Below are 27,337 nucleotides of genomic sequence, written 5' to 3'. Positions count from 1 at the left end.
TGGCCTTAACTATGTGATCACCTTGAGATCCTTTGCTCTCTTTTTGTTTCTAATTTGTGGGTTTTGTTTTGGGCCTCAATAAAATGATCTGTGTGAATATTTTTTTTGGGTCAATGATCTGTGTGATTTAGCTTAGAAAATTTTGGGACAAAATCCAAATGGCATATAGTTCTCAATGATTGACTGGGGACTGCAGTCAGCTATGTTACTATGTACATTGCTCGTGACTGGTAAGAGAGGCATTTTCCTTCGTGGTTTTAATGCTCAATCATAGCCTAGGGGGAGCAAAAAGTGCAGCCCACAGTATATTTCCAATTACCAAATAAATCAAACAGGGCTGGCAGCAGCAAATGCTAGGCTAGCAGATTGCCCACACAACAACACATCACAACTCCTCAGCTCAAACGAAGCTAGACAAGCTTTACTGTGAAGAGACGCACGCACTTTCTGCTCCAAAAATACCACAAATGTAAAAAAGAATTCAAGGCTACTCCATCTACAAACAAATTGGAGATGCATATGAATATGGAGAAACACTTCCACATCTTTATTTCATTGTCTCGTTTTCTTTATCGTTTTTGATATGTGATATGAGAAGAGAGATAGAAATATGTGTCTCGTTTTCTTTATCGCTTTTGATATGTGATATGAGAAGAGAGATAGAAACATGATGGCAATAAAACGGAAATAGATAAGTTTTTGTCGTGAATATAAGAAGGAAGAGCTCTCTAGACAACCAAAGATAATGTTTTTGCCTTTGGCATTCTAATGATAGCCGTACAGTCTTACCAGATCCCAAGACACTCTTTGCCTTTTTTTTTTTACTTTATCCTGTTAGCCCATTAAAAAAGGTTAAAGTGTTAAATCCATGTTCCACAAAAGCTTGTGAAGCTGAGCTCAAGCTCTGTGCCTTTCATTTCCCCCTAAGAAAGATAGTATCTGTAATAAGAGAACAAAATAAAGCCGGAGCACTTGGAGCTTGGGAAAATATTCTTCAATCAAATTAAAGAGACAGATGGATACTGTCACACTGGGACAGAAGGTCTAGGAGGAGGACAAAGTGAATTAATGTCATCTTTATGAACAGGGTTCCTTCCAATGAGGACCATTTTGTGCTTTACTTCCATCCACAAACATTTAAAAAAATAATAATAATAGTCTTTTCTGTCTCTCTTTAATGTGGGTTTTGCTAATGCAGGCACTAACCTGAAAACATGTAAGCTTTGGGGGGGGTTGATGAAATCATTATGTTATAGAAGTGTGAGGGAGAAGGAAGGAACGAAGAACAAAAGGGTAATAAAGAAGCTTTTGTGATTCTTTCAAGATAGTTTTAAAAATTCAATCCCACGTATATGTGGGTTGAATCAATTAACCATAGATGTATGCTCGTCTCTTTCAATTGATTAGACTATTGTCTTGCCAAAGAAGGAAAATTTAATCGTCATTTTAGTTCCTTTCTAAATATTTAGAACAAGAGGATCACGAAACTCCCATAATCCGTATCAACGAAAGAAAAAACAGAACTGTGAAGAACAATATCAGTGCTCCAATGAAAAAAGAGAAGAAAAAACTCGATAACCATAAAGAATAAGGGAAAAAAGCAAAAGATTTGATGTGTTTCGTGGCCGTACATTTTGGGTAAAGTTAACCTTTTGTTCCATAAAAAATCTGAATTGTTCCAAGTTAAACGTTGTAAAGTTTGAATTCGTGCACTTTGTGAAGGAAAAAAACCATGCTTTGATGCGCCTTTACTTTTTATACTTTTTATTACTCATAATTATGTTTTGATTCTATATAGAAATTAAATTTAAAAAATAAAATATTCGTGTGTATTTCACTTTCATGTAGAACTAACATTAGTCACCAAAACTGTTGCCACTTTTTTATTTTTTTTATTTTTTATTTTAGTGAGAGAAAATTGCTTGGTTAAGTGAAATTACAACAAAAGGAAATTAAAATGAGAATGTAACATACAATTTTAGTACTTCCTGTTGTAAATGTCCACTCTTCTTGTTTTTCTTTCTCTAGTAAGATTTGATTTTATGCTTTTTCTTTCCTTCATTTTATGTTGAAATTTCATCATCGGGAGATATGGTCTTCCTCCTTAAAAGGGAAAAGGATTTAAAACCCAAAAAGGACTGTGAATGTTGGTTTCCTCAGATCTATCAAAGCAATTGTAATTGTTTCCATCAAAATAAGAAAGAACCACATCATTATTGTTAGGGTTTCAAGTACAAATAGAACATGTATTCATCTCTCCAGGGGCAGTCTGAAAATGATGCTCATGATGTCAACTAATTTGTATGAGTCCTAATTACTTTATCCTTATATGGAGGAGAGTATAACTAATTATGGTGCACTATTAACATCTCACTTAGTTATGGTACAAATCATCATTTAGAGATCATTTTTACAAATAAAAAAAAACAATCATATTGAATTTCATATTTGTCACGAGGAGGATTTGGATGACCAAACTATCTCCAATATGATTTTTTTTTTTTGCATGAACAATCTTCAAATTTTAATTTAGTAAATAAATGGTCACGATGTAGCATATGTGATGAATATTACTTATCACAGCGGGATAAAGAGGTGCACCGATCTAAGTATTATATTTTAACATTTTCTTATCACTAATTATGGTACACAATTAACATATCGCTTAAAATTTTGATCATAATAATTACATTATGATCACCATTAATTATGACAAATATGCATGATTGCAATATTATAAAACATGAATCATTATTAATAAGAAAAAATTGCATGGCATATATGAAACATATTAAACTGAATAATAATTATATAAGATACATTCGTTATAATATCAAAACATTTCACGATTCATCATAATTAGGTATGTAAAAGTTCATAAAAAGAAAGGAAGAAAAAAAAAAAACTATAATTAGGTATTAAATAATTAATTGTGTTTTATTTAATATGTATTAATTAATTGGAAGTGAGCTGATTACGCCAATTAGAGAGGGGGTGAAGTCAACGGTGCTAGGATCGTGGACCCCATGCGGTGTCAGGCACCGAACTAACAGTGTTTCCACGGCGCAAGATAGAAAATGAGAGAGTCGGGCAGTCAAACAACACATTGGTTTACGTGTGAGACTTTAGGGATCAATTTTACGCGTGTCGACGTACGATTGGCCATCTTCGGCAACGGCTATATTGGATGCTCTCGAGTGCTGGACTGTGATTGGGCCCCACTTGTTGACGGACGTTGGGATAAGCCGCGCAGACAGAGTAAAAAAAAGACTTCAAAGCAAAGTAAAACAAGGAGCTTTGGCTGAGCCTTTTATTTTCTATAATAAATTTGTTTCTTATTTGACCCAAATAAAATGTTTCTTATATTTTATTCTTTGATTTTTTTAGTTTTAATTCATCTCTGACTATTTGCGTTTTTGGTATACCTTTAAAATTGAATCATGAAACTACGTTACTTCATGATCTTGAAATGGTAAAATTCAACACTTAGTGGTGCAACAATAAGAGGAGTGATATTTGTGAGGCACAAATAGCAATATCTAGCAAATATAATGGGGGTCATTAATATTGATTCTTAGTAACATTATATGTTATATAGAGTTCTGTTGCGCTATGCAGGTGCGATCAATTTCAAACCATTTATATATGTTATTCACAGCCGTTACGCTGTATAAGTGCGAGTAATTTCTAACCGTTGATACTACTTGTTCACGACACATTTTGCATGTGAGTACGTTCAAACAAGTGTCAATGAATTGCAGACTCATGAGTTATGCCTCATTTTTTTCACACCCAAAATCCAAATCTGCAGGTGCAGGTGCAGCAAACACATGCAAAGAGGCCAAAGCTCTGAACAAACCTCAACAACCTAATAACCGCATGACAACTCAACAAAGCACACAGTTTTTTTCTGGAACTGGAAGTTACAAAAGCTAAAGCTGAATTAGTGGGTCTGGTCTCTCAGGAAGGATAAAAATTTTGAAAGTTGAAAAATTGAAATTGGGTTGAAGGAGTTTTATACATGCAATACAAAATCAAATCTGAAAAAGTAAAAGCAAAAGTGAGAGAGAAAAAAACATCGTGTACACCGAAAAATCAAAGGCTCACTTTAACATTTTGTGGACGTCTGTGTAGAGAAGACCATTTCCCAAAAGAGAATAACAAAGGTCTTTGGTGGGACCCGCCTTCAAATCTGTGACATAGACGGCAGTTTCATTTTATTTCTGAGCTTTCCTGGTTCACTGTTTATTTAAATGCCTCTCTATTCTCTCTCTCATCTCTCTCCCCTATTAAATTTTTTGATTTCTATATCTCCCCTCTCTCTCGGTTGAATTCTTTGGGTTTCTCCCTCTAGAAAGAAAGAGATTATATTATTAAATAAAGATGGGGGCTTTGTATTCTTATGGCAGAGTGAATTCTCAAGCGAAACAAAAGTCTTCTCATTCACACCCTTCAATCTCAAAAGCATGAATTGAGAATCTAGGGTTTGACAGCACCAAGTCCAACAAGGTCTGTTCTTTGGTTCTTTTCTTGCTCTATCACTCCAAATTTTGTCAATTTCTATGTTATAATGTCTTGATTTCTATCTGGGTTGTCCTCTTTATCAATCAATTTTCTTAGACCCAGTTGGTTCTGATCTCCTGCCAGAAATTTCATTAGAAAAATCGTAGCTTGTTCGGTTAAAAATGGGATTTTGGCTATCTAGGTACTTGTTTTTGTCTGATGTGGATTGTTGAACATCCTATGACGTAAGTAGGCTTTCAGAGTTTTTGGTTTCTATGGTGTGTTTTGGTTAAATTTTTGGTCTTTCAGAATTTAGGATAGGGGTTAGTTTTTGTTAGTTTGGTTGGGGGCTAAAATGGAGGACGTCGAAGAAGCTAACAAAGCAGCTGTTGAAAGCTGCCATAGAGTTCTAAGTCTTTTTTCTCAGCCCCAAGATCAAGTTCAGTATACGAATTTGATGGTGGAAACTGGGAAGGCCGTGTCTAAGTTCAAAAAAGTTGTTTCCCTTCTCAATACTGGTTTAGGTCATGCAAGAGTTAGAAAGCGTAAGAAACTTCAAATTCCTTTTCCTGAAAGAATCCTCCTAGATAATCCCAATTGTATTACAGATTATCCATCCAAAACTCCTCACTTTATTCAGTCTAGCTTTCCTGAAAACCCAGTTCAAGATTTGGGTTTAAATGTTAAAAATTCCTTGTGTTTGGGAAACCCATCATTGGAATTAAGCACTAATGGGAAAAATCCGCTTCAACCGGCGCAACAAGCACCTCCAACACAGTATCATTTCCTTCAGCAACAACAGCAGCAACAGCAAGTGCAACAACAGCAACAGCAACAGCAGAGGTTGTTCCTTCAGCAGCAGCAGCAGCAGATGAAACACCAAGCAGAAATGATGTACCGTAGGAGCAATAGTGGCATAAACCTGAATTTTGATAGCTCTAGCTGCACACCTACGATGTCATCTACAAGATCCTTCATTTCTTCCTTGAGCATAGATGGAAGTGTGGCTAACTTTGATGGTAATTCCTTCCATTTGATTGGGGCTCCTCTCTCTTCGGATCAGAATTCACAACATAAGAGGAAGTGTTCTGCAAGGGGAGACGATGGGAGTGTGAAATGTGGTAGCAGTGGTAGATGTCACTGCTCAAAGAAGAGGTGGGATTTATCTCCTTATGTTCTACTTGGTTCATCTAAACCTTGTCAACAAATATCTTGTAATGTTTCTCTTTCATGTCATGGAGGAGCAGTTCTATTTGTTTTTAACTACTTTTTGTTAATTATGTTCTGTTGGCAGGAAACATAGAGTGAAAAGATCTATTAAGGTGCCTGCTATTAGTAACAAGCTTGCAGATATCCCTCCAGATGATTATTCATGGAGGAAGTATGGACAGAAGCCAATCAAAGGTTCTCCTCACCCTAGGTATAATATATTTCTGCACTTTGAAATGGGAACTTGATTGATTGTGGTGCATAAAATTTTGTTTCAATGTTTTATATCTAATATGCAGAATTGCAGTATTTTAGTTAATCTTATTGATAGTTATGGGAATTTAGCTTGAAATGCAAAATAAGTTGATGAGCATGGTTGAAAATTTATTTTTTGCGAATGTCAGTGTTGTTAACTCGTTTTATTTTACTTCTTCACATGCACAGTAGAGGCATGCATTCCCCCATTTAAAAATCAGATAGTATGATTGACCAATTGGATTGTGATATCTTTGGTAATCAGCAAGTCATCTTGTGGGTTATCTGTTGTTAGTATTCTGCAAATTGATGCCACAGGATTGTTTTGTTAGATGTAATGTCTAGTAGGCTCCATTGGGAATATGGAATAGCCCTGGATTTACTGATTTTATCAAGGATGCTAATTATGACCTTCAATAGAAAAACATCTAGTGTCAAGTGGTTTGAAGTTACTCTCCTGGTTCATTTGTTGCTGAGAAGAGATGGTGGCCAAAAAAGTTCAGTTTCCTAGCCATCCTGCATGTTGCAATATGCATGTTTGGTTGTCAGATTCTATTTTCTTTTGTTCAAATTTTTATCAACTCTCACAGTTGAATGATGGTCAAGATTTGTTCCAAGAATCAATTTTGAGGATGATATGTGATTGATGTTGTAATGTTTGTTGATGCACATCAACTTTATTCAATACTACTACACTTTTGAGTTTGTTCGATACTAGCATGCACTTTTGAGTTTATTCTATACTTTGCACTTTCAAATGTAGGGGTCAAGATTTGTTCAAAGAATAAATTTTGAATATGACTTTAAGTGATATTTAATAATGCTTATTGATGCACTTTTGAGTTTATTCGATACTACTATGTTTGTAGAAGATCATGGACTTTAAGTTTAAAATTCTTAGGTACTTAATTAACTGTTGAACTCCTTTTAACTTTTGCAGGGGATACTATAAATGTAGTAGCATGAGAGGTTGTCCAGCAAGGAAGCATGTTGAGAGGTGCTTGGAAGAACCCTCTATGCTTATTGTTACCTATGAAGGTGAGCATAACCACCCAAGGATACCATCACAATCAACAACGACATGAAATTCATGGAGAGCCTCGCCAAGCTCAAGCCCAACAGTCAATTTATCAAACCCTCATCTATGTTAGGCTTGAGATGCTCCTGTACATATTTTGCATGGTTCAAGCATGACATACAGTCAGAGCAGTTATTTTGGCTTTGGGGAGTTAGCTCTTCAAGCGATTTGGCGTTCAGGCAAGCAGGCGTGAATCCCCTGGGAGGACTGAAAGAAGTCTGTAAAATTGGGTCATCCTTTAAGAACTCTCTTTCATGTTTTGTTCTTCCTTTTTTAGGCAATCAATGCTTTAAACAATGTAGGGTTTTTGGAATTAATGAAATGCCTTTCATGTGGTACTTCTTGTTTTCATTTACTTGTTTGCAGTATTTAGCAGTTGTTTATACTTTCTGGGTGGAAAGTGCAATCATGAGTGGTTTAGGCAAGTGGTCTTTGCAATTTGAGAGAGGGTGAAGTGGGCTTGAGGCAGATAGTTAAGGAAGGATGAATTAGAAGCCAAGTAACAAAGAGAGAGAGTATATAATATTAAGATATATGATTGTCCTTACCAGTTACTGTTACTTTCAGTCCTTGCCAATTACTGTTGCTTTCAGTTGTTGTGAAGAAAAGGGAAAAAAGAGGTTAGGTGTGACCAATGAGGGGGAACAAAAGGCAGTCATTCAAAATCTTTTGAAATGTTATTATTCCTTCATTAGAAATTAGAATCCAATCCAGTGTGTTTTCTTTGGGTCCAATTCCAAACGTCCTTTTATCAAAAAAAGGAAAGAAAAAAAGGAAGAAAAATTCTCTTTGGCCTCCCAATGGCCTACTAATTGTTGGGATTTGAATGAATTATGAATCAATCAAGTTGGTAAAAAGGGCACACTGCCAGGAGAAGTATACATTCATTCATGGATAGCTTTGGTTGGGATTCTTGGGACCTTGCAATAAAGAAGTGATCACATATGGCCAAGTACGCTACCAAAAAGTTATAGAATGAAAGACAATGTACCACAAAGAAATGATTGATGTTGCTGAGCTAAGCATGTCTTCTTCAAGCTTGTATTTTTGCTTGTGATATGGATTATCTCATTGTTTCAGCTTATATATATATATATATATATCAATCTCATTCTATCGAGGGACGCCTTTTAAGGTACCATACAATTTTTTTCCCAATGATCCGAACCATCTATTTTTTAGGTCTTCATTCATAGATCATCCTTACAAAAAATTAGACAAATCGAAAACCGTTTCGATATCCAATTGTGTCTTACAAAATCAATGAACACGGTGCTTCAAGAAAATACTAAAATTTCAATAACTCAATTGAGCAGTCCCGATCTCTTGGACCACAGGAGTCCAAGAGATTGTGGTCACTCACCGTTGGATATTAATCCAATGGTTCAAAAAAGTTTTTTAAAAGGAGTGCAAGAGTGAGTGAACCGTTGAATTTACATCTAACGGTGAGTGACCACAAATCTCTTGGACCCCTGTAGTCCAAGAGATCAGAACTGCTCAATTGAGTGGTCAAATGATATTTGATTCAAGTGATTTTTTGTAGAGATGATCTTTGAATGAGTATCTACAAAATAGACAGTTTGTATTAGTGAAATACAATCCGAAGTAGGGCCTACAAGGGGTATCCCTCAAATAAGCTTATTTGAGAAATCCCTCAATAGAAGTTCTCGATATATATATATATATATATATAAAGAAATAGCGGGATTGAATGAAGGTCAATGGCGTGTTATAGCAGTCATGAGTGAGAAGATAGTCAACTAGATTGGATGAGGTTTTGGACTCTTCAATTGTTTTAGATGGTGTAATTAGTAATTGTAGTTGCTGCAACATTTTCCAAAACCTTTTTGATTAACGGGCGCCTAACCAACCAGAGGAAGACAGGCGGTCAACACACCAAAGTAATACATGATTACGCAAAGGTGTTAATTCTTGACAATCAACGAGCAGGCTAGGCTTTCTCAATCGTTTCGGTGAGAAGAAATGTTTCAAAAATATATTTATCTTCGATGGATACTGCTTGCCTCCTTTCAACCGTTTTCCGTGAAAGGAGATACTCCTCATAAAAAAGCCCGCCCAGGCCCATGCATGAACATCAGTCAACTCCCATCCAACCAAATTTTATAGTTAATTATAACAAAAATATGGGCAGGGCTGATGTAGGAATGTAACTTGTATCTAATTTCATGTGATGCCAAGCCAGTCTTTGTCTTGTGGATAGAAACTGTTGAGTTGGGCTTCAGTTATAGAGCTCACAATCCAAGCCTAAATTGTTTAGAATGAGCTAGGCTGTGTTAAGAATAAAAGGGCTAAGTGCTATGAGCCTTGAAATACAAAGATAAATGGAACGGACCACCCAACACTCATGGTGGAATACTACTTGACCCGAAATAAGAAGTTTATGAAATTGAGTCATTGAGAGATTAATGTAGGAATGGCGTTTTCCAAGCATTCGCCTAAGCAGGTCGTATGTTTTTTTGATGGATGAACAACTGACGCTAGCATAATTATTTCTTCGAACTAAACATAAATTTTATTGAGATAGCTAAATCAAGAAGACTCTGCCCGGCGAGCACCTATATATGCCATATAAACTTGATTAACAACAGAACATCAAGTTGGACGATGATTTTAGCTGCCTTAACCTTTACCTACCCTTTGATTTTGTCAAGGGATTTGCATAGTAATTGCATATAAAAAATGGAAACAGATTTAATTAAATATCAGTTACAGTATCAGTAATCCATTTTTAATGAGTAAAATAAACACGTGCGTGGCAATCTAGCACCAAACTAAGAACTTATTTAATTAAAATTAGTTAATGCAAAAAAAAAAAAAAAAACGCAAGCTCACCATGGAAGTTGCAACAAATAATCCACTGAATCTAAGCTCAGTGGTGCAACGATGAAAACCATAGCAAACAGATTTAACAGTCGTTAATTAACTTTTTTTAACTTTGCCCGCCCTTAACCGCCTTTTTTTTTTCTTTTCCGATATTTTACAAAAATGTACACATGTGATGTGGAAATAAGGAGTAACTGCAAAGGGCAAAAATGGAATGGAGCCAAAAGCTTCACCAATAAAACAAAGCCAAACTACCTCGGAGGCTCAGGGCGGGTCAGAACAGCGGCGCCGGCAGATTCAGATCGAACAAGAACGGTTTCTTCTCTTTCCTCATCTTCTTCTCCTGCTCGCTCACCACTAGGTCCACATTCTCCAGCTTGTACCCCTTGTACTCCGACCTCACCGGAGCCCCCGACGGAGCTCCGCCCATGAAGTACATCGGCGGCGGACTCCAGAAAATCTCGGATCCACCGCCGATAACAAGCGTGTGAGGCAAAGCTGAAGCCGGAGCTCCGAAGTTAGTCTTGGCTTTCGGACCACGGAGGCTACGCGCGGCTTCGTCGTACGCAAGAGCCGCCTCCTCGGCGGTATCGAAGGTGCCGAGCCATTTCCGAGTCTTCTTCCACGGATCGCGAATCTCAGCGGCGAATCGGCCCCACGGCCTTTTGCGCACGCCTCTAAAATGAGCCTCCTTGGCTCCGCCGCCTCTAACGTGAGCCGAGTGCTTGGGCTGAGCCGGAGGCTGACGTGGCGGTGGTGATGGCGGTTCGACAGCGAGGGAGAGTGAGGTCTTGCGAAGGTGGAGCGCGTCTACAGCCATTGGGTGTGTTGTCCGAGTGGAATGTACGGACAGAGAAATGGGGGAAGAGTGAGAGTTTAGGGTTCGAGTTTTGGAGGGTATTTATAGTGGAGGAGACAGTCTGGGTTAACGCCGACAGGCTTTGGCCTTTGGGTTGAATAAAAAAATATTTTAAATAATATTAAATTAAAATAAAAGGATTTTTTTTTCTTCCTCTTTTCTTGAATGGGTTGAAAAAGGTATCGATTTCATTATGGGTTTGACGCATTAAGTGCATGCGTGTAACGATGAGATTTGGTGGGGCATAATTGAAATGCTTTGCACACATCCACACTATTTTTTCAATTTATATAGTGTGGGACTGTGGACCAACATTTATATTTGTCGGTTTCAATGTGACAGCCCAAAGCATCATCTTTGGCACATAGTCTGTGGTTTGCATAATCTTTGGATCTTAAAATTTTGGATAATGTACTAAATTGGTATCCATTCCATTAATGTGGGATTTGATATGGGAAAGAAAGCTTGCCCCGTCCTCAATATGTGATCATGATTTTTAGAACTAGGGCGGAGCTTGAAATTCAGCATGCACATAGTTTTGCATCTTCAACTAATAGGGCAACAGTGAGTTAATTACAGATATTGTATTGTTGGGGAGGTCAGGGCCACGACACGCCTTCTTGTGTTTCAGCCTTTATTTCCATTCATTCTGCTTTATGAGTGATTCATGTGTTGGGATTGCCCTCTATGACAGTGTAGAAATAACATGTTAGATAACCAAGTTCATATACATACGAATCAAATCAGACACTTAAGACGTATGTTATTTTTTACCGCAGTAAAATTTACATGTATGAACAATTAGAAATTAATCACAACATAATTAGCATATTGCATGTAATCAACAACAAAGCCACCACAGTTTGGGTCAACATTAACACGATGAGTCAAACCAAAGTGCGGAGGAGAGAGAAGTAAATGAAACGGCGGCAAGCGGTGGTGGGGTCGAGTGGTGAATAAAGGATTTAGGAGCACGTGGGGCATGAACGATGGCAGTGAAGTTAAAATTAGACGACTTCTTCTTCGAGTGAGTGAGTGGTGTTGTAGGGCCAAACGTCGTGTCTCTACCTGACAACGCTGACACTATCATTACCTAAGCCTGAAAGTTGAAAAGCCAAAGCCTCCCGCCTCGTAATCGTAGCCCACCACCGCACAGACTGCACTGAAAATTTTTTCACGCTCAGACTCTCTCTCACCGTTTTTTTAATTTATAATATTATCTTTTAACTTTTACTTTTTCATCACCCGCCATCACTTGTCATTTCAAATAAAACCGAAATTTTTTGGGCTCGGGCTGGGTATGTTCTGTAGGATTTTCATTTGTAGAGACAAGTGATTGTGCATTAGGCCCGGACCCAATAGAGGAGGCCTACGTCTTAGACGGCCCAATTCAAAAACCAGCATTGTAAACACCATGACATCAAACCAAACTGAGTTGAAACCTACCATAATATAAGCTCATTTTCCATTTCATTGATTATAATCTGTGCAGTTGAGATGTGATCACACAGGCTTACATTATTTAAGCAATAATTGAGCAGATTTCATAAAATATAACCATACGACTGCTATTAAGTGTAGAGTGAAGAAATGTGTAAAATATTGTTACTTGAGAGGAGTGAACCTGGAGGAATGAGTAGCACCAATACCAGGGGAGCTTCCATGCTTGACAGGCTTGTAACTGATTGAGAACTCAGCGAGATAGTGGCCAATCATTTCAGGCTTGGTTTTAACTTGATTGAAGGTTTTGCCATTGTAATGATGCTACAAATCATCTCCGGTACAATGATCATGTTGCGCAGGAGAGTCCAAACTAGCTCTCTGGCTTCTCACCAGGTTGTGCCTCTTGCTTCTGTTTCGAGCATAGAAATTGACAAAGAAAAAACATAATAACCTTTTTAGTTCATCACGATCACACGTTTCCAAAATAATCTCGTACTATTTCAGCTTACAACACAACTTTCTATAGTATTGGTAGCAATGCAAACTACATGAAGTTCAACTTACAAGAAACAAAAATGGTGGCAATGCAAAGTAAATTGAGTTCATCTATACTCTTTATGAAGTTCCAGCATCCACTCACCACACAGGTTTATGTTATTCGAGGACCACTCATGCCATATCTATCATATTCTTAGAATAACAAGTAGCATAATCACTGACGATAACAAGGCAGATAAAGAACATTGTCCCCTGTTAACCAGATTAGAAAATCAATGCCTTTGAGAAGAAGAACCTGTGATGATTTGCCAAACTACAATATTCATTCATTTAGAACCAGTTTCCAAGTGCAGCTTTCTACTTTCCTTATTATGTCTACCTCTTGTGCAACTCACATTAGCCTCTTACAGTGAATCGGTATGCTTTTTGAAAATCAGTCGCAGTGTCCTAGCGCGGCAGTTAACAAGAAAACAAAACCAAGGGTCTTCAGAAAACCCCTCAGGCGTAAGCTAAGGATGTTTAAATTTTCATATCAAGAAGTTGAGATCCCCACCCTACTGTTATCACACGACTGCCGTAATTTAGCCAACGGCTATACAATCAGCAAGGGGCAAGCAGATGTCGCACAAGAAACAACAGAATAAACTCTAAAGAAAAGTTTACAAAGGCACTTATAATTTTGAACATTAGACACAGATAATGAATCCAACCAAACAAACTTGTTGAAATAACACAATGTTAAATCTAAAAGATGAAGCTAATTCAGAAACTGATAGCTTTGCATACTATTCCACCATTTATATTCTTGATCAACGCCATTGGTTTCTGGTTCGATCCGCGTTGAAATCTGACACAAAATGAGCACATACAATTTAAAGCCAGACATGTATTTTCTCATTTGAATCATATTGGAAATTCACAAACAAGACGTCTGTACTGTGTCTTTTGAGATTACCTTCCTTCTGCGAGTTCGGCTGCCCTGGATCCACATCTGTTTCCACTTCGGCCTAAAATTAATTATTAAAATTTAAGAAAGTTTGAGAAAATTTCAGAATCTGACGCGCAGTATCAACAGTCTGTTTGGTTCCGGGGAAAAATGGATAATATTCCCGGGAAACAAACTGAAAACAAAATTAGAAATTGATTTGATGGATATGGACGTGAGATCTCTTACCATCGCTGATTCGCTGGAAATAGTGAAGCAAAACCCTCACTCGTTGGCGGGAGTTGTCTGTGGGTCTAGGGTTTTTGTGAAAATAAAAGGAATCTGAGAAGCAATGGAGTCATCTATCTCGACCATTAAAAAAAACTAAAAAAAAAAATAGAGGGAAAGAAAACCTATGCCGTTATTCTAAAAAAAACCGTTGGAAAAATGGACACTTTACCGTTGGTATTTTTAATTTAAAATTATAAAATAATTTGTCATATTTCTTCAAAATAGCAACTTTATAAGAGCTACTACTTTTTAGACAAAAAAAAAAGGTAAAGCTTTTGTTAGTTTTGATAAGAAAATATTTTAGTGATAATTAACAGTATTATTTTAGTGGTTTTACAACCCATAAGCAACAAAAAAAAAAAGTTATTTGAAAAACAAATGAAGTCGTAGCTGGATTTAGTTGTCACATCATATAAACTTCTTACCTTTCATTTGGACAAGGGAATTTGAAAATGTCAAAATTTAAAGGCCCGTCTGATAATCATTTTAATTTTAAGTTTTAGCTTTTATTTTTTACGGTAAAGTATAAAGGAAAATGGAAATGAGGATAAGATTGAGAGAGAAGATGAGAGAAAAGTATAAGAGGAAAGAGTAACAAAAGTGAAAACAATTTCAAATAGATTTCAGTTTTTAGTTTTGTTTTCATTTTTGTTACTCATTCCTTCATCCTCCCCTCTCATCTTCCCTCTCAATCTCATATTCATTCTCATTCTCGCTTCCATTCTCCCTCTTTTTCCTCTTTACTCTAGCACAAAAAATAAAAACTAAAAACTAAAATTGAAATGGCTATCAAATGGACCCTAACGTTCTTAAAATTGTGAAATTTCTTGTTATTCTAATATAAAAATACAATAGAATTTAAATATGAAATATTTAGTATATTTTATATAGTTATCAAGATATAACGGCCCGTTTAGTTCGCGAATTGAACTTAGAAATAAACTTCTCATGTCTAATCCCATGAGATGGAAATTGAGGATGTTCATTTTCATGTTTGGGAATGCTGGGAAATGAGGAATGGGAAATGTAATTACCTCTCATTCCTATGTTTGGTTGCTGCAATATTAGGAATGAAAAGTTATCAATTTCCAACAATACCCTTTATATTATTATTAAAGGTTATTAATATTAAGAATTTTTTAAGGGTCAAAAGTGACATTTAAAAATAATAACATGGGTAAGTTAGTCCAAAAAAACTCCATGAAATGCTTTCCCAAGTAGGTGAAAAAAATTTCCAAGGGCGAGCCAAAGGTATGAAATTCTCCCTACATGGAAAGTCCATACCCATGAGTCCAGTTTCCAATAATGCACACTTATCAAACATGAGAATGCAATTTGAAACTCTTTCCCAAGCTCCTAAACCTTGAACCAAACATGCCCTAAATTGTTAAGATTTTAAAACGACACATTATCGGCCAACTACTACCAACATCGATATGGTTCCCAACTTAACCACCTATAAACCTAGTAGGTATGAAGTTTTATCACTAAAAACCCAGATGTTATTAGTAGTAGAGCTACTCATTATATATTATATTTACTTTCTATATATTAAATATATAGTAATAGTTTTGGAATAATGATGAGTATATTGGGTAAGCTAATTAAGTTTCAAATTAGAAAGGATATAATGAGTAAATAAGGCAAAACAACAAACTTAATACCATAAGCTCACGCTACAAGGTAAAAAGAGCATAATATAAGGTTTTGCAATCAAGATAAGCCCAACAAGTTCTTATGCACTCACTATACTAGTATTTAGTCTAGAGTTATTTATCTTTCCAATATTAGAAGAAATTCAAGTTTGAACTCCAGTATCTCCAATCACTTAAAAACTAAAACTCGAAAATATATGCCAATGGGGTTTAGTTAAAAGGTCTTCATTTGCAGACCAGTAATCTCAGAGTCAAATCCCAATGACACATTGGCAGTGTGTGTGTGTGTGTGTGTGAGAACCCCCCTCTCCTTATAATTTAGACTACCACTTATATTTTAAAAAAAACACCTCAAAAAATCTTTGTGTTTTATAGTATTAATGTTAGATTTATAGTTGAGTAAAGCACTTATGAATGTTAATCACCTTGAAAGTAGGTAACTCCCAGTTGTGGGAGGTGAGTGTGCCATGGACGAGGGCTATTATCTTGCAACACATCTCTAATCTGCAAGATTTGCTTTATCTTTGAGATTAGAGGCCATTTGAATGAGTCAAGTTTAGGATCAAACTTAATGCATTTTAGGCATCTTCCCAAAGAGTTTTGATCCCATATTGATATGCGCTTATATCTAAAACTACGTTTTTAGCATGCATAAATGCCAAAAATCCAAAACGCTTAAATGCCGTCGTTTTGGACAGAAGCACAATGATATGGGTTAACACCTAAGTTTAAATACAAGCAGAATTTTTGTTTTGGTCAACAAAGATACAGACAGATGGAATGTTAATCTAATGCGATATGTATGATTTTGACTTAACTTTCCAATCTACCATATGTTCTTATCTAAGGTATAACATATCAAGTTTCCCATGTGACATTGCCTGTTCACAATTGCTTTTGAGTTTGAAAAATAGTGATGGGGCCTTGGATAAATTCGTAGTGTTTCAAGTGTTCGTGTGCTTTTACTTTGTTTGGCATAACCAGTCGAAAGAAAGATAAAAACTATTAACGCAACAATCAACTATGAGAAAAAGAGTTCTGGATATCCACACAGATTTGTCTAGAGGAAGTAGAAAAAAAGAGAGAAGAAATTAACTTGGTAATTAGCCAAGAAAGAGCTAGCAGGTCATGTGTAAGTCGTTGAAGAAGAAGGAAGGTTAATTACTGTATGCATGTATGGGAGGGCTAGGTTGGCTTAGATATTAACAAAAGTTATGTGTCTTTGTCAACCAGTACAAAAATAAGATTTGGATCAAACCAACCCCTTAACTTCGATCCTGCACCAAATAATGCAAGAATAAGTTAATAAGCTTTGAAAAGTTCATGTTATATATGCTTCAGATTCAGTCAATTGATCTTGGCTTGAGCCAATATGGTTCTCGACTTCTTGTTTCCTCCGCTTGGTATATTTTATCTATTAGAAAGAGGCAATGTCCAGTTGATGTAAGGAACCAAAATGAACCATCACAGAATGAAGACGACTACACCTATGTTCTTCATAACTTCTTATTAAATGTTCCAACAGGCCAAGTCAATTGTCTGCAAGACCAAAATTTCCTCTATATCTTGTTAATTTACATACGAGTTCGATTACGTTGCACGATTTCGGGAAACATATGCAGAAGTTAGGTATGATATATATGCTGCTACAAGGAAGGAAATTCTGGTTCTGGGTATGCAAAGCCTTTTTATTGGTTGATGCAGATAGGTGCAACTAGTAATCTAGTGAGTGAGGTAAGCAAAGACAAGAATAGCTGCTACACTATTTGTGTGTTTTACATCAAAAATGTTTGGTTGACACAAATTTGTGGGTATATAATATGTATACAAGGATAAGCAAAGATATCTTACCTGGGTTTGCAAGTGGCACTATGTGTCAATGTTATAAACATGCTCAACTTATCATATATACTTTTAATTGTTAAACAACCCAATGACCAATAGATTTCGAACTCACTTGGGATTTATGTTCCAAAATCACTTTTGATGCCGCATAATGTGTGAGATTTAGTGCTAATTTGTTTGGTCATTTTATTTTTTATACAAATAGGATACATACCATATGTAATATGTCACACCTTGCACAAGGTGCAAAAAGATGTGCAACTTCATTCATGTTCCAAGCCACATTTCTATACCCAAATCCGGGCCGATTTTTGCAATTCTTGAACTAATGTGTTCCTTAACTACGTTTAAATGAGATGAGGTGAAAAAATCCAGATTTGGTTCCAAGCATTCTCTTAAAATAGCTTGAGACCACAATAACATCACTAAAAACCCTAATCCTGACCATTGTGGATTCTAAACCAAATATCTCCCAAACCCAATATCCAAAAAACACAAAAAAATAGTCATTAGAAAGCTCATATAATTTCCTACAAGATGAAAAAAACCTCACTTAAATCCATCAAGTTTAGGCCAAGTTATGCTCAAATCAATTGGGCACAAAAGCACACCCAAACCAACAATGAACAACCCCATTCTTCCTAACCCAGCCTTCTATGCCTCATCTTTCAAGCATTCACAACCGTCCACAACGTTCTATCCAAAGGCCCACATTCAAACTTCCGAAAGGGAGCGATCCCAGTGCTAGGCCACCCAGCCAATCAGCGCTCAGCTTTTGGATATCGTCTCTCAGGCACTTGACTATTTAAACCGTTCAATTTCCGTCATCTTCTCACAACGAAATTACCAGTGAACACACATTGCTATAGATCCAGATCTCCATCCTTCGATTTCAGTCCCTCTTTCTCTTCATTTCAAGCCCTAACCCTAAATTCGAATCCCAATCTCTTTCTCAATCCGATGGCATCCGAAGAAGCGATCGCCGCCGTGGCTGAGACGGTCGAGAATCCTCCACCGGAGCCGACCAGCACCGAGCCGGCCGAGGAAAAACCGGCGGCCAAAACCGGCAAGGCGAGCAAAGCCAAGGAACCGAAGGCGAAGAAACCAGCCGCTCCCAAGAAGGCTAGAACCACTCCCACTCACCCTCCTTATGAAGAGGTATGCATTTTCTCGAATTCGAATGCGTTTTTCTCAATTGGTGTTTCTTAAGCTTGAAAATTTCGGGTTTTCGATCTGATTTTCATTTCGTGCCATCGCTGCAGATGGTTAAGGATGCGATTGTGACTTTGAAAGAGAGAACTGGTTCGAGCCAGTATGCGATCACCAAGTTCATTGAAGAAAAGCACAAGCAACTCCCTCCAAACTTCAAGAAGCTTCTACTTTACCATTTGAAGAAGCTTGTTTCTTCCGATAAGCTCGTCAAGGTCAAAAGTTCATTCAAGCTTCCTTCTGCTAGGTCCGCCGCGGCACCTAAGCCTGCTTCTCCGGTGAAGAAGAAGCCAGTGGCCGCCGCCAAGCCCAAGGCTAAAGCTGCTGCGAAGCCTAAGGGAGGCAAAACGACTAAGCCAGCAAGCAAAGCTCCGGCGAAGCCAAAGGCTGCTGCAGCAAAGCCAAAGCCTAAGCCGAAACCTGCTGCAAAGCCGAAGGCTGCTGCTCCAAAGCCCAAAGCTGCTGCTCCTGTCAAGTCTAAGCCGGTTGCAACTGTCAAGCCAAAAGCTACCGCTGCCAAGCCAAAAGCTGCAGCTGCCAAGCCAAAGGCAGCAGCTCCAAGGCCCAAGCCCAAGGAGAGGCCGGCCAAGGCGGCGCGGACTCTGACGAGGTCATCTCCGGGAAGAAAAGCTCCGGCGGCCAAGCCTGCACCGAAGAAAGCTGCGACTCCAAAGAAGGCTCCAACTCGGAGCGTGAAGCCCAGAAGCGTCAAGTCGCCGGCGAAGAAAGCTCCAGCTCGGAAGGGAAGAAAGTGAGAGAATAGGGAGGAAGAGACTCTAGTTGGTTGTAGGGGTAGTCTTGTAAATCTCTTCGTGTTTGCAGTTAAGAAAAAAATATATATCGGATTTTTTTTTTTTTTTTTACTTTCATTATCGAGTTTTTCAGCCTGAAAATCGAATTGTTTTTCTTTCTAGGGTTTGTGGACAGTTTGAGATTGTAACAACTTCAGTACACTTCAGTTGAATTAGTGAGAAGATGAGTTATCGTATTCACCCTGCGCATTTTAGCATTCTGCAACTCTTCTATGATGTATGTTGTCATTGCGATGAAGTGCAGTTAGGGATTTCGAAGGTCTCTGTATAAACCTAATGGTGTGTTCGATGTGAAAACGCTGGGTTTGGTAAACTTCCACACACTTCAATTAAAACCCTGCTAGATGCATGTTGTTTGCTATTCTTGTAGGTCTAATTTGTTCTGCAATTTGATCCCAAATCAGTTGATTTATCTGCAACAAATTTTACTTCATTTTGGATTAGGGTTTAATCAAACTACATTGTTGTTCATAATTGGATTAGGGTTTCTTCGTTTATTGGGTTTTTAGTTTGAGATTTGAAAGCATACCTACCAACTGTTTGCCAACAGTTGGAAGCTGAGTTTACACATTGTATGCCATTTACTTCTTCACAGTTAATAAGACAGGAGGGGAATTGAATAATTGAGCTGCCCAGTTAATGAGGCATATGGCTTTGCCATGCTCACCATATTTCTGTCTGTTTTGGATGGTTGCTTGGATCCCTCTTCTTAATTTGAATTTCCAATTTTTCATTTTGTTCTAGTCTTTCATGGAATATTTTCTTTGATGATTTTCTTTATACAGCATGAACTTTAAATGCCGTAGGTTCCTTACGATTACACGGTCACGTAGTTTTACAAGGAAACAAATCTACCATGACATGAATGACTTTAGGGAGATGGTATGAACAAATTATGCAAGAGAAATTTGAGAAATCCCTTGATATATTGCTGAGTTTATGGCTGAAATTAGAGATAGAATACACCAACAAGGAGGTGTCAGAGTCAGCACTATATTATTGACATAGATGTACCATAACATGAGATGATTGTTGACACACCAGTGTAGAATAATCTGCTGAGTGAGATCATGCCGTACAGGAAAACAATGCAACCATATCCGAGTTGTTGAGATGAGGCACGAACAATAACTCACAAACACTGCATTCTTCAAAAGGCCATGTAAAAATGCAGCCCTTGCTCTGGTGGCTTCTAGTCTAGCGTGAACCCTGCTCAGCGCTTCCTTATGCTAGGGTTTTATAGGAACAAACAATGAGGCATTCGGAAAGTGTGACTCAAAGCATGAGCCAGCAAAGTAGGATTTCCGCAATGTAACTGGAGTAGTTGTAGTGCAAGTCTTCTTTCTTTTTGTCATTAAAGTTCATTACTTGTAGAATGTTCTGAGATACAGGTAAAGTTTAGCTGAACCAAGGAGATAGTTGGGTTTGAGATTGATTAAGATGTGGAAGGCTGATATTTCCCATTTATCTCTATCAGTTCTTGCATCATTCTAATATTGTCTTCTTAGGTGTTCATTGGTTTGCTGGTTTTTCAGAGTAATGGGCAGGGTGACCCCCAAAATTTGGGCGCCTTTCCCTTCAAAATGCCCAGTAAATTAATGTTCAATCTTGTTTTCTTGCATATGGGATAAAGAATGTATGAATATGAGATTGGAAAAGAAAGCAGTCGGAGCTGGTGTTCATTTCACAATCTTACATCCATTGGCTCTGATATCGCGAATTCTTGTTCTTGGGATTAATAGGTTATTTCTAATTATGGTAGTAACTTAAAATGAACAGAATACGTAGCTTCACTATTGATGATGATTCTGCGAGCCGCAAGAAATTGAGATTGAAAGATGCTTATTGTGAGATGTATGCTTGGGTATTCCACTGGAAAGGTCCCTCTCCTTGACAAGACTGAGCATTACCTTGCCTGCCAGACCACGGTGGAGATAAATTATAGAAATTGAGCATGAGGAGGGATTAGAACCTACATGTGAATCTCTTAGGCAGTCCATTTCTCTTATATGCTCTGCTGTTGTGCAATTTATTTCTCAAAACTATGTTCCAATCTCCATATTATTCAGGAAATTTTTTCTTCATTCATATGTAGTTGCTTTTTTTGGTTCATGTTTTCCTTTTCTGCTTACCATTGTATTTTCTGCATTCTGGATACATTTAAGTATTTGTGAATTTAATGTCATGCAAAAATTCGCTCACCTGTCACAAGCTACACATAGGTGAAATAATCGTCCTATCAAGGAACCAGTTGTAAACCAGGACTTGTCTATCCATATGACTACACTCGTTCTCAACTAACAGAAAACTCTTGACCAGATTTCAGGCTGTTCCATTAGAGGTGTGATTGAGAATCAATGGCCAGACATAACTTGGGCCAGTTCATTTAGGATCAGCGTGGAACGCTAAAGTAGTTAGATCCCAGGTTTGTAAATCACACAAAACCTTCAGGAATTTGGAGAACTTGTTTGGTGGAAATAAGATTCAGAGCAAACTGGAGAAAAGAGACATGTATATTCATCTTTGTATAAACCAAAAAGGATTGGCATTCGGTTCTACTATTGTTGGATGAACTTCATGCCCGTATATAAGACAAGTTCTTATGTTGCCTGTTTTCTAGAGGTCACAAGCTACTCAAGATATGGTGTAAGAATTCACTGGACTTTACGAAACAACAATCCTATATGCGGGACTTAATTCTACCTTTGCAATGCCAAAGTAAAGGAATTATTACTGATGAGTCGATGACCGAGGAATACTTGGTTGTGAACATCTTTGTTTATTCTGGGGATGTACAGGGACACAAGCAGGCATGTATTTTACCATGTTTCCTTTAAAACTTAACCTTGTTTACTATTGATCTTAGCTTGAGAGAGCTCTCTCTGGCCCCCCTCTCATTTATCTATCATTTTCTCCCTTCTTTTATTTTCGAACTTTTGTTTACCTAACGCAGGGCAGGTTTTCAGCCTCAAATCCAGGGTAAACATTGAATGTAGCTGGCTGATATCCATCAGGTATTCATTCATGTCATCTATACTTTGTTAATTGTTAATTTGATAATTCAAATGCATGGTCCTAGCTTAGAAAATCCTTTTTGTTCTTTTGAATTCTGAAAGCGTAGAGGAAAGAATCACAGCAATAAACAGCACAAATTAAACGATGGTTTATAAGATATCATTGTTTTTTTGTCAGATTATTTCTTTCTCCATGATGTATCCCAATACCCTCCCCAATGCATTTGCTATTTAGGGATCTGGAGTGGAATTTATTTGGCAGTTAGCTGTGGATCTTTAGATTTAAGAGACGTGTATTGGAGATTACTATGTGAATGCTTAACGCTTAACTGATATTCCAGGAATTGCAATTCTTTATCATTCCTTTGATATTTAAATAACTCATTTGTTCTTACCAAAATAATACATGACCCATTTAATACTTGCAGTTTCTTCATTACCAGGAATATCTGAATTCAAAGTCATTAATCCATTCGTTTCATGCCAAATATTATTTGAAAGAGAATGAATATTGGGTTATGCGTGGATGCATATCTAGTTAGTGTAAATGGCTTGATATCGAAGATTTCCAAATTTTCCTTTTGGGGCTTGCATTGCTTTTGTAGTCAACATGTCACATCTATACTCAATTATAAATAGGCATCACATCCATGTACATTATCCTTACTCCACATTGGACTTAAAATTATATGTTATATTGTGGGTAATTTTAGGCTACCAAAACAGTAAAAGAAAAAGAAATGGAAGACATCTTTTCTACACTGAACTAATGAAGGTCATACAACAGGGAGATTCAGATATTATCAATCTCATAAATATGTATATACCTATGACCATTGACTAAGATAAGTCCGAATTTTGACCTTCAAATCTTCACTTTCTCTATATATAAATCTTAGGAGTAAGCTCCTCATTTTTGGTACAACACAGACAAAAAGCTCCTAGTTTTTGGTAAAACACAGACAAAATACTCATTGGTTGCAGATATTGAAAACTTCCAATGCTGTGTTCAGTCTCCATCTTCTGATCTGTGCTGTGAAGATAAGAAGTTTAAAACGCACCTGGCCTGGACCATTGGTTTATCGTTTCAATCTTTCAGCTTTCTGGATGGAGTACTTCAGCTCTTTTTGAATGTTTAATCTTGAAGGTGATAAGACAATGTCCTTCCAGATTGACCCAGTTTCACAAGCTGGGTTAGGGTGCTTGTAAAGTTCGTATATGGAATTCGCTGTGTCATTTAATCGGCCCACCCTTTTCAAGCAATTAATTTCATCTGGATCAACAAGCAAGGTTCTGTCTTTGTCTTTCCATCCTATCAGCTTCACAACAATTATTATCTTAGTATCACACATATAATGTTAGACTACTATAAACTACTTCCAAGCGGAACTTTTTGTTATTGATCTGGTCCTGGAAGCTATGTTTTCCATCCATGGTTGCATAAATTATATATTTCGCATCTTACATTTAGGACTCTTAATGTCTAAAGCAAGGTTATTTCAGGTCAGATAGAGGGGCTGGCTCATCACACGTGCAACGACTATGAGTTCCGAGGCTAGGAGATACAGAATTCAAGAAAGTTCATTCAGAGCCTTGGTTATGTGGAAGTCTGCAGGTACATAGGCTTTGTTTGATTCCTTAGTTTCATGCATGGAATGTAACACTCTTGAGTTGAGTTAAGGTATGCGTGCAGGTTCTTTACATTGGAAAGGAAGGAAGATATATAAACTAAAAGAAGGGATAGCAAGTGTACCTTAGGTGGACCTTCCAATGCATTAGTGCAATATAGCCTTGCGTTGTCAACCAGTTGGCAATATGTTAGAAATGCATTTGCAAATCTCTTGTGGGATTTCAATTGTGAGTTTACTCGTACAGCTCTTCTACACATGATAGCTCTCCTGTTGTCATTGACTTTCATTTATCAGGGCCTCAAGAGGAAATGCTTTACTTTTTACTGCTAAAAGTTGGAAAGTGAACAAAAAGATAAGGTAAGACCATATACCTTATGCCTCTTATAGCAGCTAGATAAGCATCACACACAACTCCAACAAGCTCTATCCTGTATGGTTTTCTCTTTCTGCCTCCTACTTGTTCTGGTTCTTCATCGTCAAGTCGTTCCCAATAGTTTTCGATAACAGTTCCATCTTCACCCTCCTTGTAACCAGGTCCCATCCGATAACGGCGGCGGTGGACATTTCTGGCCATTGTTACTGTCTGCACAACAAATGGTACCCAAGAGAGTGTGCCATCCATGATCACATCCCGCCCTTCATTAAGTGCTGTGACCAGGAGTGATGATGCTGCGTCTGTAGATGATTGGTGTACCTGTTTGAAATCATTTTTATCAGCTCATACTATCCTTAAAAAATTATTTGAATGAACTGTAGTTAAGTATAGGTATCTATGTGTTTTATATACAATAATATAAAGTTATCCAACTGAAGTTTTTCCACATAGGAATTTTCTTTTAAAGTTGAAAACAAAATCCAGAAAACGGGGCTTAATTGCAATCCCACTAAAATGAAAGAGAGTGTTTATGAGGATTTTTTCTTTTTGCATAAGGAGCAATATTGATCAACAAACTTGTTATAATCATTTGCATTGCTCGCTGTAGTTGGCGATATGTGGTAAGATGAGTATAGTTTAGATTAGTGTGATTAGCTTTTCATCTAGATTCAGATATAAACACACTAAAACCAAGCTCCCTCCTATAAAAGGCTATGTACAGTTGTATTTATGTAGCTCAGTTTATTTGTAGGGAGAGGGATTTGACGTATACCAGTTCAGCAGTTTGAAGCATGTCATGATGTCCTCTAGAGCTGAGGGCTCTATATATAACATCTGTTTCTTTGAAGGCATCTGCCTCAATGACTACTGCATTCCCCGCTGCTCCAGCCCAGAATGTTCTACAACACACATTTCAACCAAAAAGGTTAACATTAAATGATGTTTTCTTTTGCTTGAAAATGATGGTTGAATTGAATGAAATCTACCAAGCCGTGATGATGGGAGGAGCTTGCCTTGTCGTTGCTTGGTTGTAAAATGTGATTACAGTAATGTAATATAATTGTTTATGCTTATGATTTCTAATTAACTACAGTAGCAAACAGAATTTCTACCCGATATATAATAGGATCGGTTATCAAGATATTCATGTAGGCTTCAATCCATGCCATGCGAGAGAGAGTTGAGAAGGAAAATGTTAAGGGAAGAAGAGAAGTTGGTTTATATATATATATATACATATATATATATATATATATAGCATGCATTTTGCTTGAAAAATGAACTCTTACTCTTTGAGGATGTCCTTTAGCACAGTGCTCTTCCCTGCTCCCATTCCACCTCCCATGAGGAGGAGGACTGGACTTCTATCAGCATGTGCTACTGGAGCCATCACCTCTGTACATGTTGAGTCATCCACCGCCGTCGCCAGCCCCATTGCTTTCATCTCTTCCACTAACGTTGTGAAAACTCTAGCCACCTTCAAATTTTTTGTCACCCTCTCAAATCTCTGTTCTCTATATCACAACACAAAGTCAAGATTATATTCATTTTTCCCTACCAAAAAACAAAATTACAATAATAATTGTGCTTCACTTTGGTAATGCTTGCGTATAATAAGTAATTCCTACCTACCTGGTTGCTGCCATGACAATGTTCTTGAGCTTCTTTCTAGGCTCAGCATCACAGCTCAAGATCTGAAATTTCACAAATCCTTATCACTTGAGGTTCCACAGAAGAAAAATATGACTAATTAGGATTTTAATTACATTCTTTCATATTGTCTTTCAATGCAAAATGATTAGGATCTTAACCACCTGACTAATCATGAGGTCAGCTAGGCTCCAATGAAATGCAAAATAGCTGAGGATGCATCTCTCAAACTCCTCCACAAGCTTCACAAACAGCGAATCGGCATCCGGTTCACTTGAGAAGAAGTTATAGATATCATCCTCAAACCCTTCGAATTTTCTGATGTATTCAGTGGCTAACTTGCACAGATGTGGACATTCTCTTCTGTCTTTAAATCCCAGCTGCCTAGCTGCATGTGCACCCACAAGGCAATGCAGAAAACACAAACACACAAACACAATTCCGTTAAAATTGCTTCTTGAATTTTCTGCCAACAGGTTTTACAATAACAAGGCCTCATATATAGATCACAATAAGTCTTTTTTATTTTTTTATTTTTTATTTTTACATGGAGATAATAAGTGGAGATATCATGTTCTATCAATTACCTACCTACATAATGAGGGAACCTTTCAAGCTTGTGTTGAACACGGCTAGAGTCAGATATTTTTAGGCGTGGGATGATCTTCTGATCCTTGAGCTTTCGCAGACGGCAATGCACCGCGGCGGCGATGATGATCCCGATGGAAGAGGCTACAAGGATCTGTGTGAAGGTGGGTTTGCTGTTGTTGTGATCTGAAGAAAATTGAGAGGTGAGGAGTGATAAATTACATAGGTTTGTGCATGAAGGATGGAAGCATATAGCCACGGAAGAGGCCAATATCCAGAGGCTCACTAGTTTTGTTCCATGATGCTTACCTTTCTGCATGTCTTAAAAAATTCCAGGAAAAATAGCTAGCTAGATGTGATGTGAAGAAAGATTGAGTCTTTTGTTACTTTTCTGCGATCTGATTTGGATTTCGATTGTGAAGATGAGAGAGAAAATTTGGCATTGGCTTATGCCTTTTCTAGTTGCATGTTAATCGTTATATGGTTGCTTGTTTCGAAATTGAGTGGTGACACGTCTGCGATGCGAACAAATACTTATATTGTTATTATTGTTATTATTAATGATGTTTCTAAAATTGTACCCAATAAACCTTCTGTCCTCGTCCCTGCCTCTCCCTCCCCTCACAACACTCATATGAACTTTCCCACCAAT

The 27,337-nt window shown here is 37.4% G+C and overlaps 4 protein-coding genes and 1 long non-coding RNA gene across 5 annotated transcripts; 2 read left to right on the top strand and 3 right to left on the bottom strand.

Annotated features, from left to right (window-relative positions):
* LOC18768814 (probable WRKY transcription factor 21) lies at nt 4,245–7,396 on the top strand. The gene is made up of 3 exons (XM_007199137.2): nt 4,245–5,658; nt 5,798–5,923; nt 6,908–7,396. Exons 1-3 carry the CDS (start codon nt 4,859–4,861, stop codon nt 7,050–7,052), a joined length of 1,071 nt encoding a protein of 356 aa, XP_007199199.2. The 5' UTR covers nt 4,245–4,858; the 3' UTR covers nt 7,053–7,396.
* On the bottom strand, nt 10,021–10,806 carry LOC18768993 (ethylene-responsive transcription factor 8). The gene has a single exon (XM_007199187.2). The coding sequence runs from the start codon at nt 10,707–10,709 to the stop codon at nt 10,164–10,166; it is 546 nt and encodes a 181-aa protein (XP_007199249.1). The 5' UTR covers nt 10,710–10,806; the 3' UTR covers nt 10,021–10,163.
* Nucleotides 12,195–14,010, bottom strand: LOC109950548. Its single transcript, XR_002272783.1, has 3 exons — nt 13,864–14,010; nt 13,645–13,696; nt 12,195–13,536 (listed from the first exon to the last, which is right to left on the bottom strand). It is a non-coding gene; the product is annotated as an uncharacterized LOC109950548 (long non-coding RNA).
* LOC18768676 (histone H1.2) lies at nt 18,225–19,606 on the top strand. The gene is made up of 2 exons (XM_007201758.2): nt 18,225–18,563; nt 18,668–19,606. The coding sequence occupies exons 1-2, from the start codon at nt 18,366–18,368 to the stop codon at nt 19,367–19,369; spliced, it is 900 nt and encodes a 299-aa protein (XP_007201820.1). The 5' UTR covers nt 18,225–18,365; the 3' UTR covers nt 19,370–19,606.
* On the bottom strand, nt 19,460–27,172 carry LOC18768115. The gene is made up of 8 exons (XM_020570143.1): nt 26,689–27,172; nt 26,262–26,485; nt 26,080–26,141; nt 25,737–25,961; nt 25,220–25,346; nt 24,443–24,765; nt 24,194–24,338; nt 19,460–23,759 (listed from the first exon to the last, which is right to left on the bottom strand). Exons 1-8 carry the CDS (start codon nt 27,002–27,004, stop codon nt 23,520–23,522), a joined length of 1,662 nt encoding a protein of 553 aa, XP_020425732.1. The 5' UTR covers nt 27,005–27,172; the 3' UTR covers nt 19,460–23,519.

Source organism: Prunus persica, chromosome G8 (assembly GCF_000346465.2).
Source record: "Prunus persica cultivar Lovell chromosome G8, Prunus_persica_NCBIv2, whole genome shotgun sequence".
Taxonomy (NCBI): domain Eukaryota; kingdom Viridiplantae; phylum Streptophyta; class Magnoliopsida; order Rosales; family Rosaceae; genus Prunus; species Prunus persica.
This window is presented reverse-complemented; position numbering and strand designations above follow the sequence as displayed.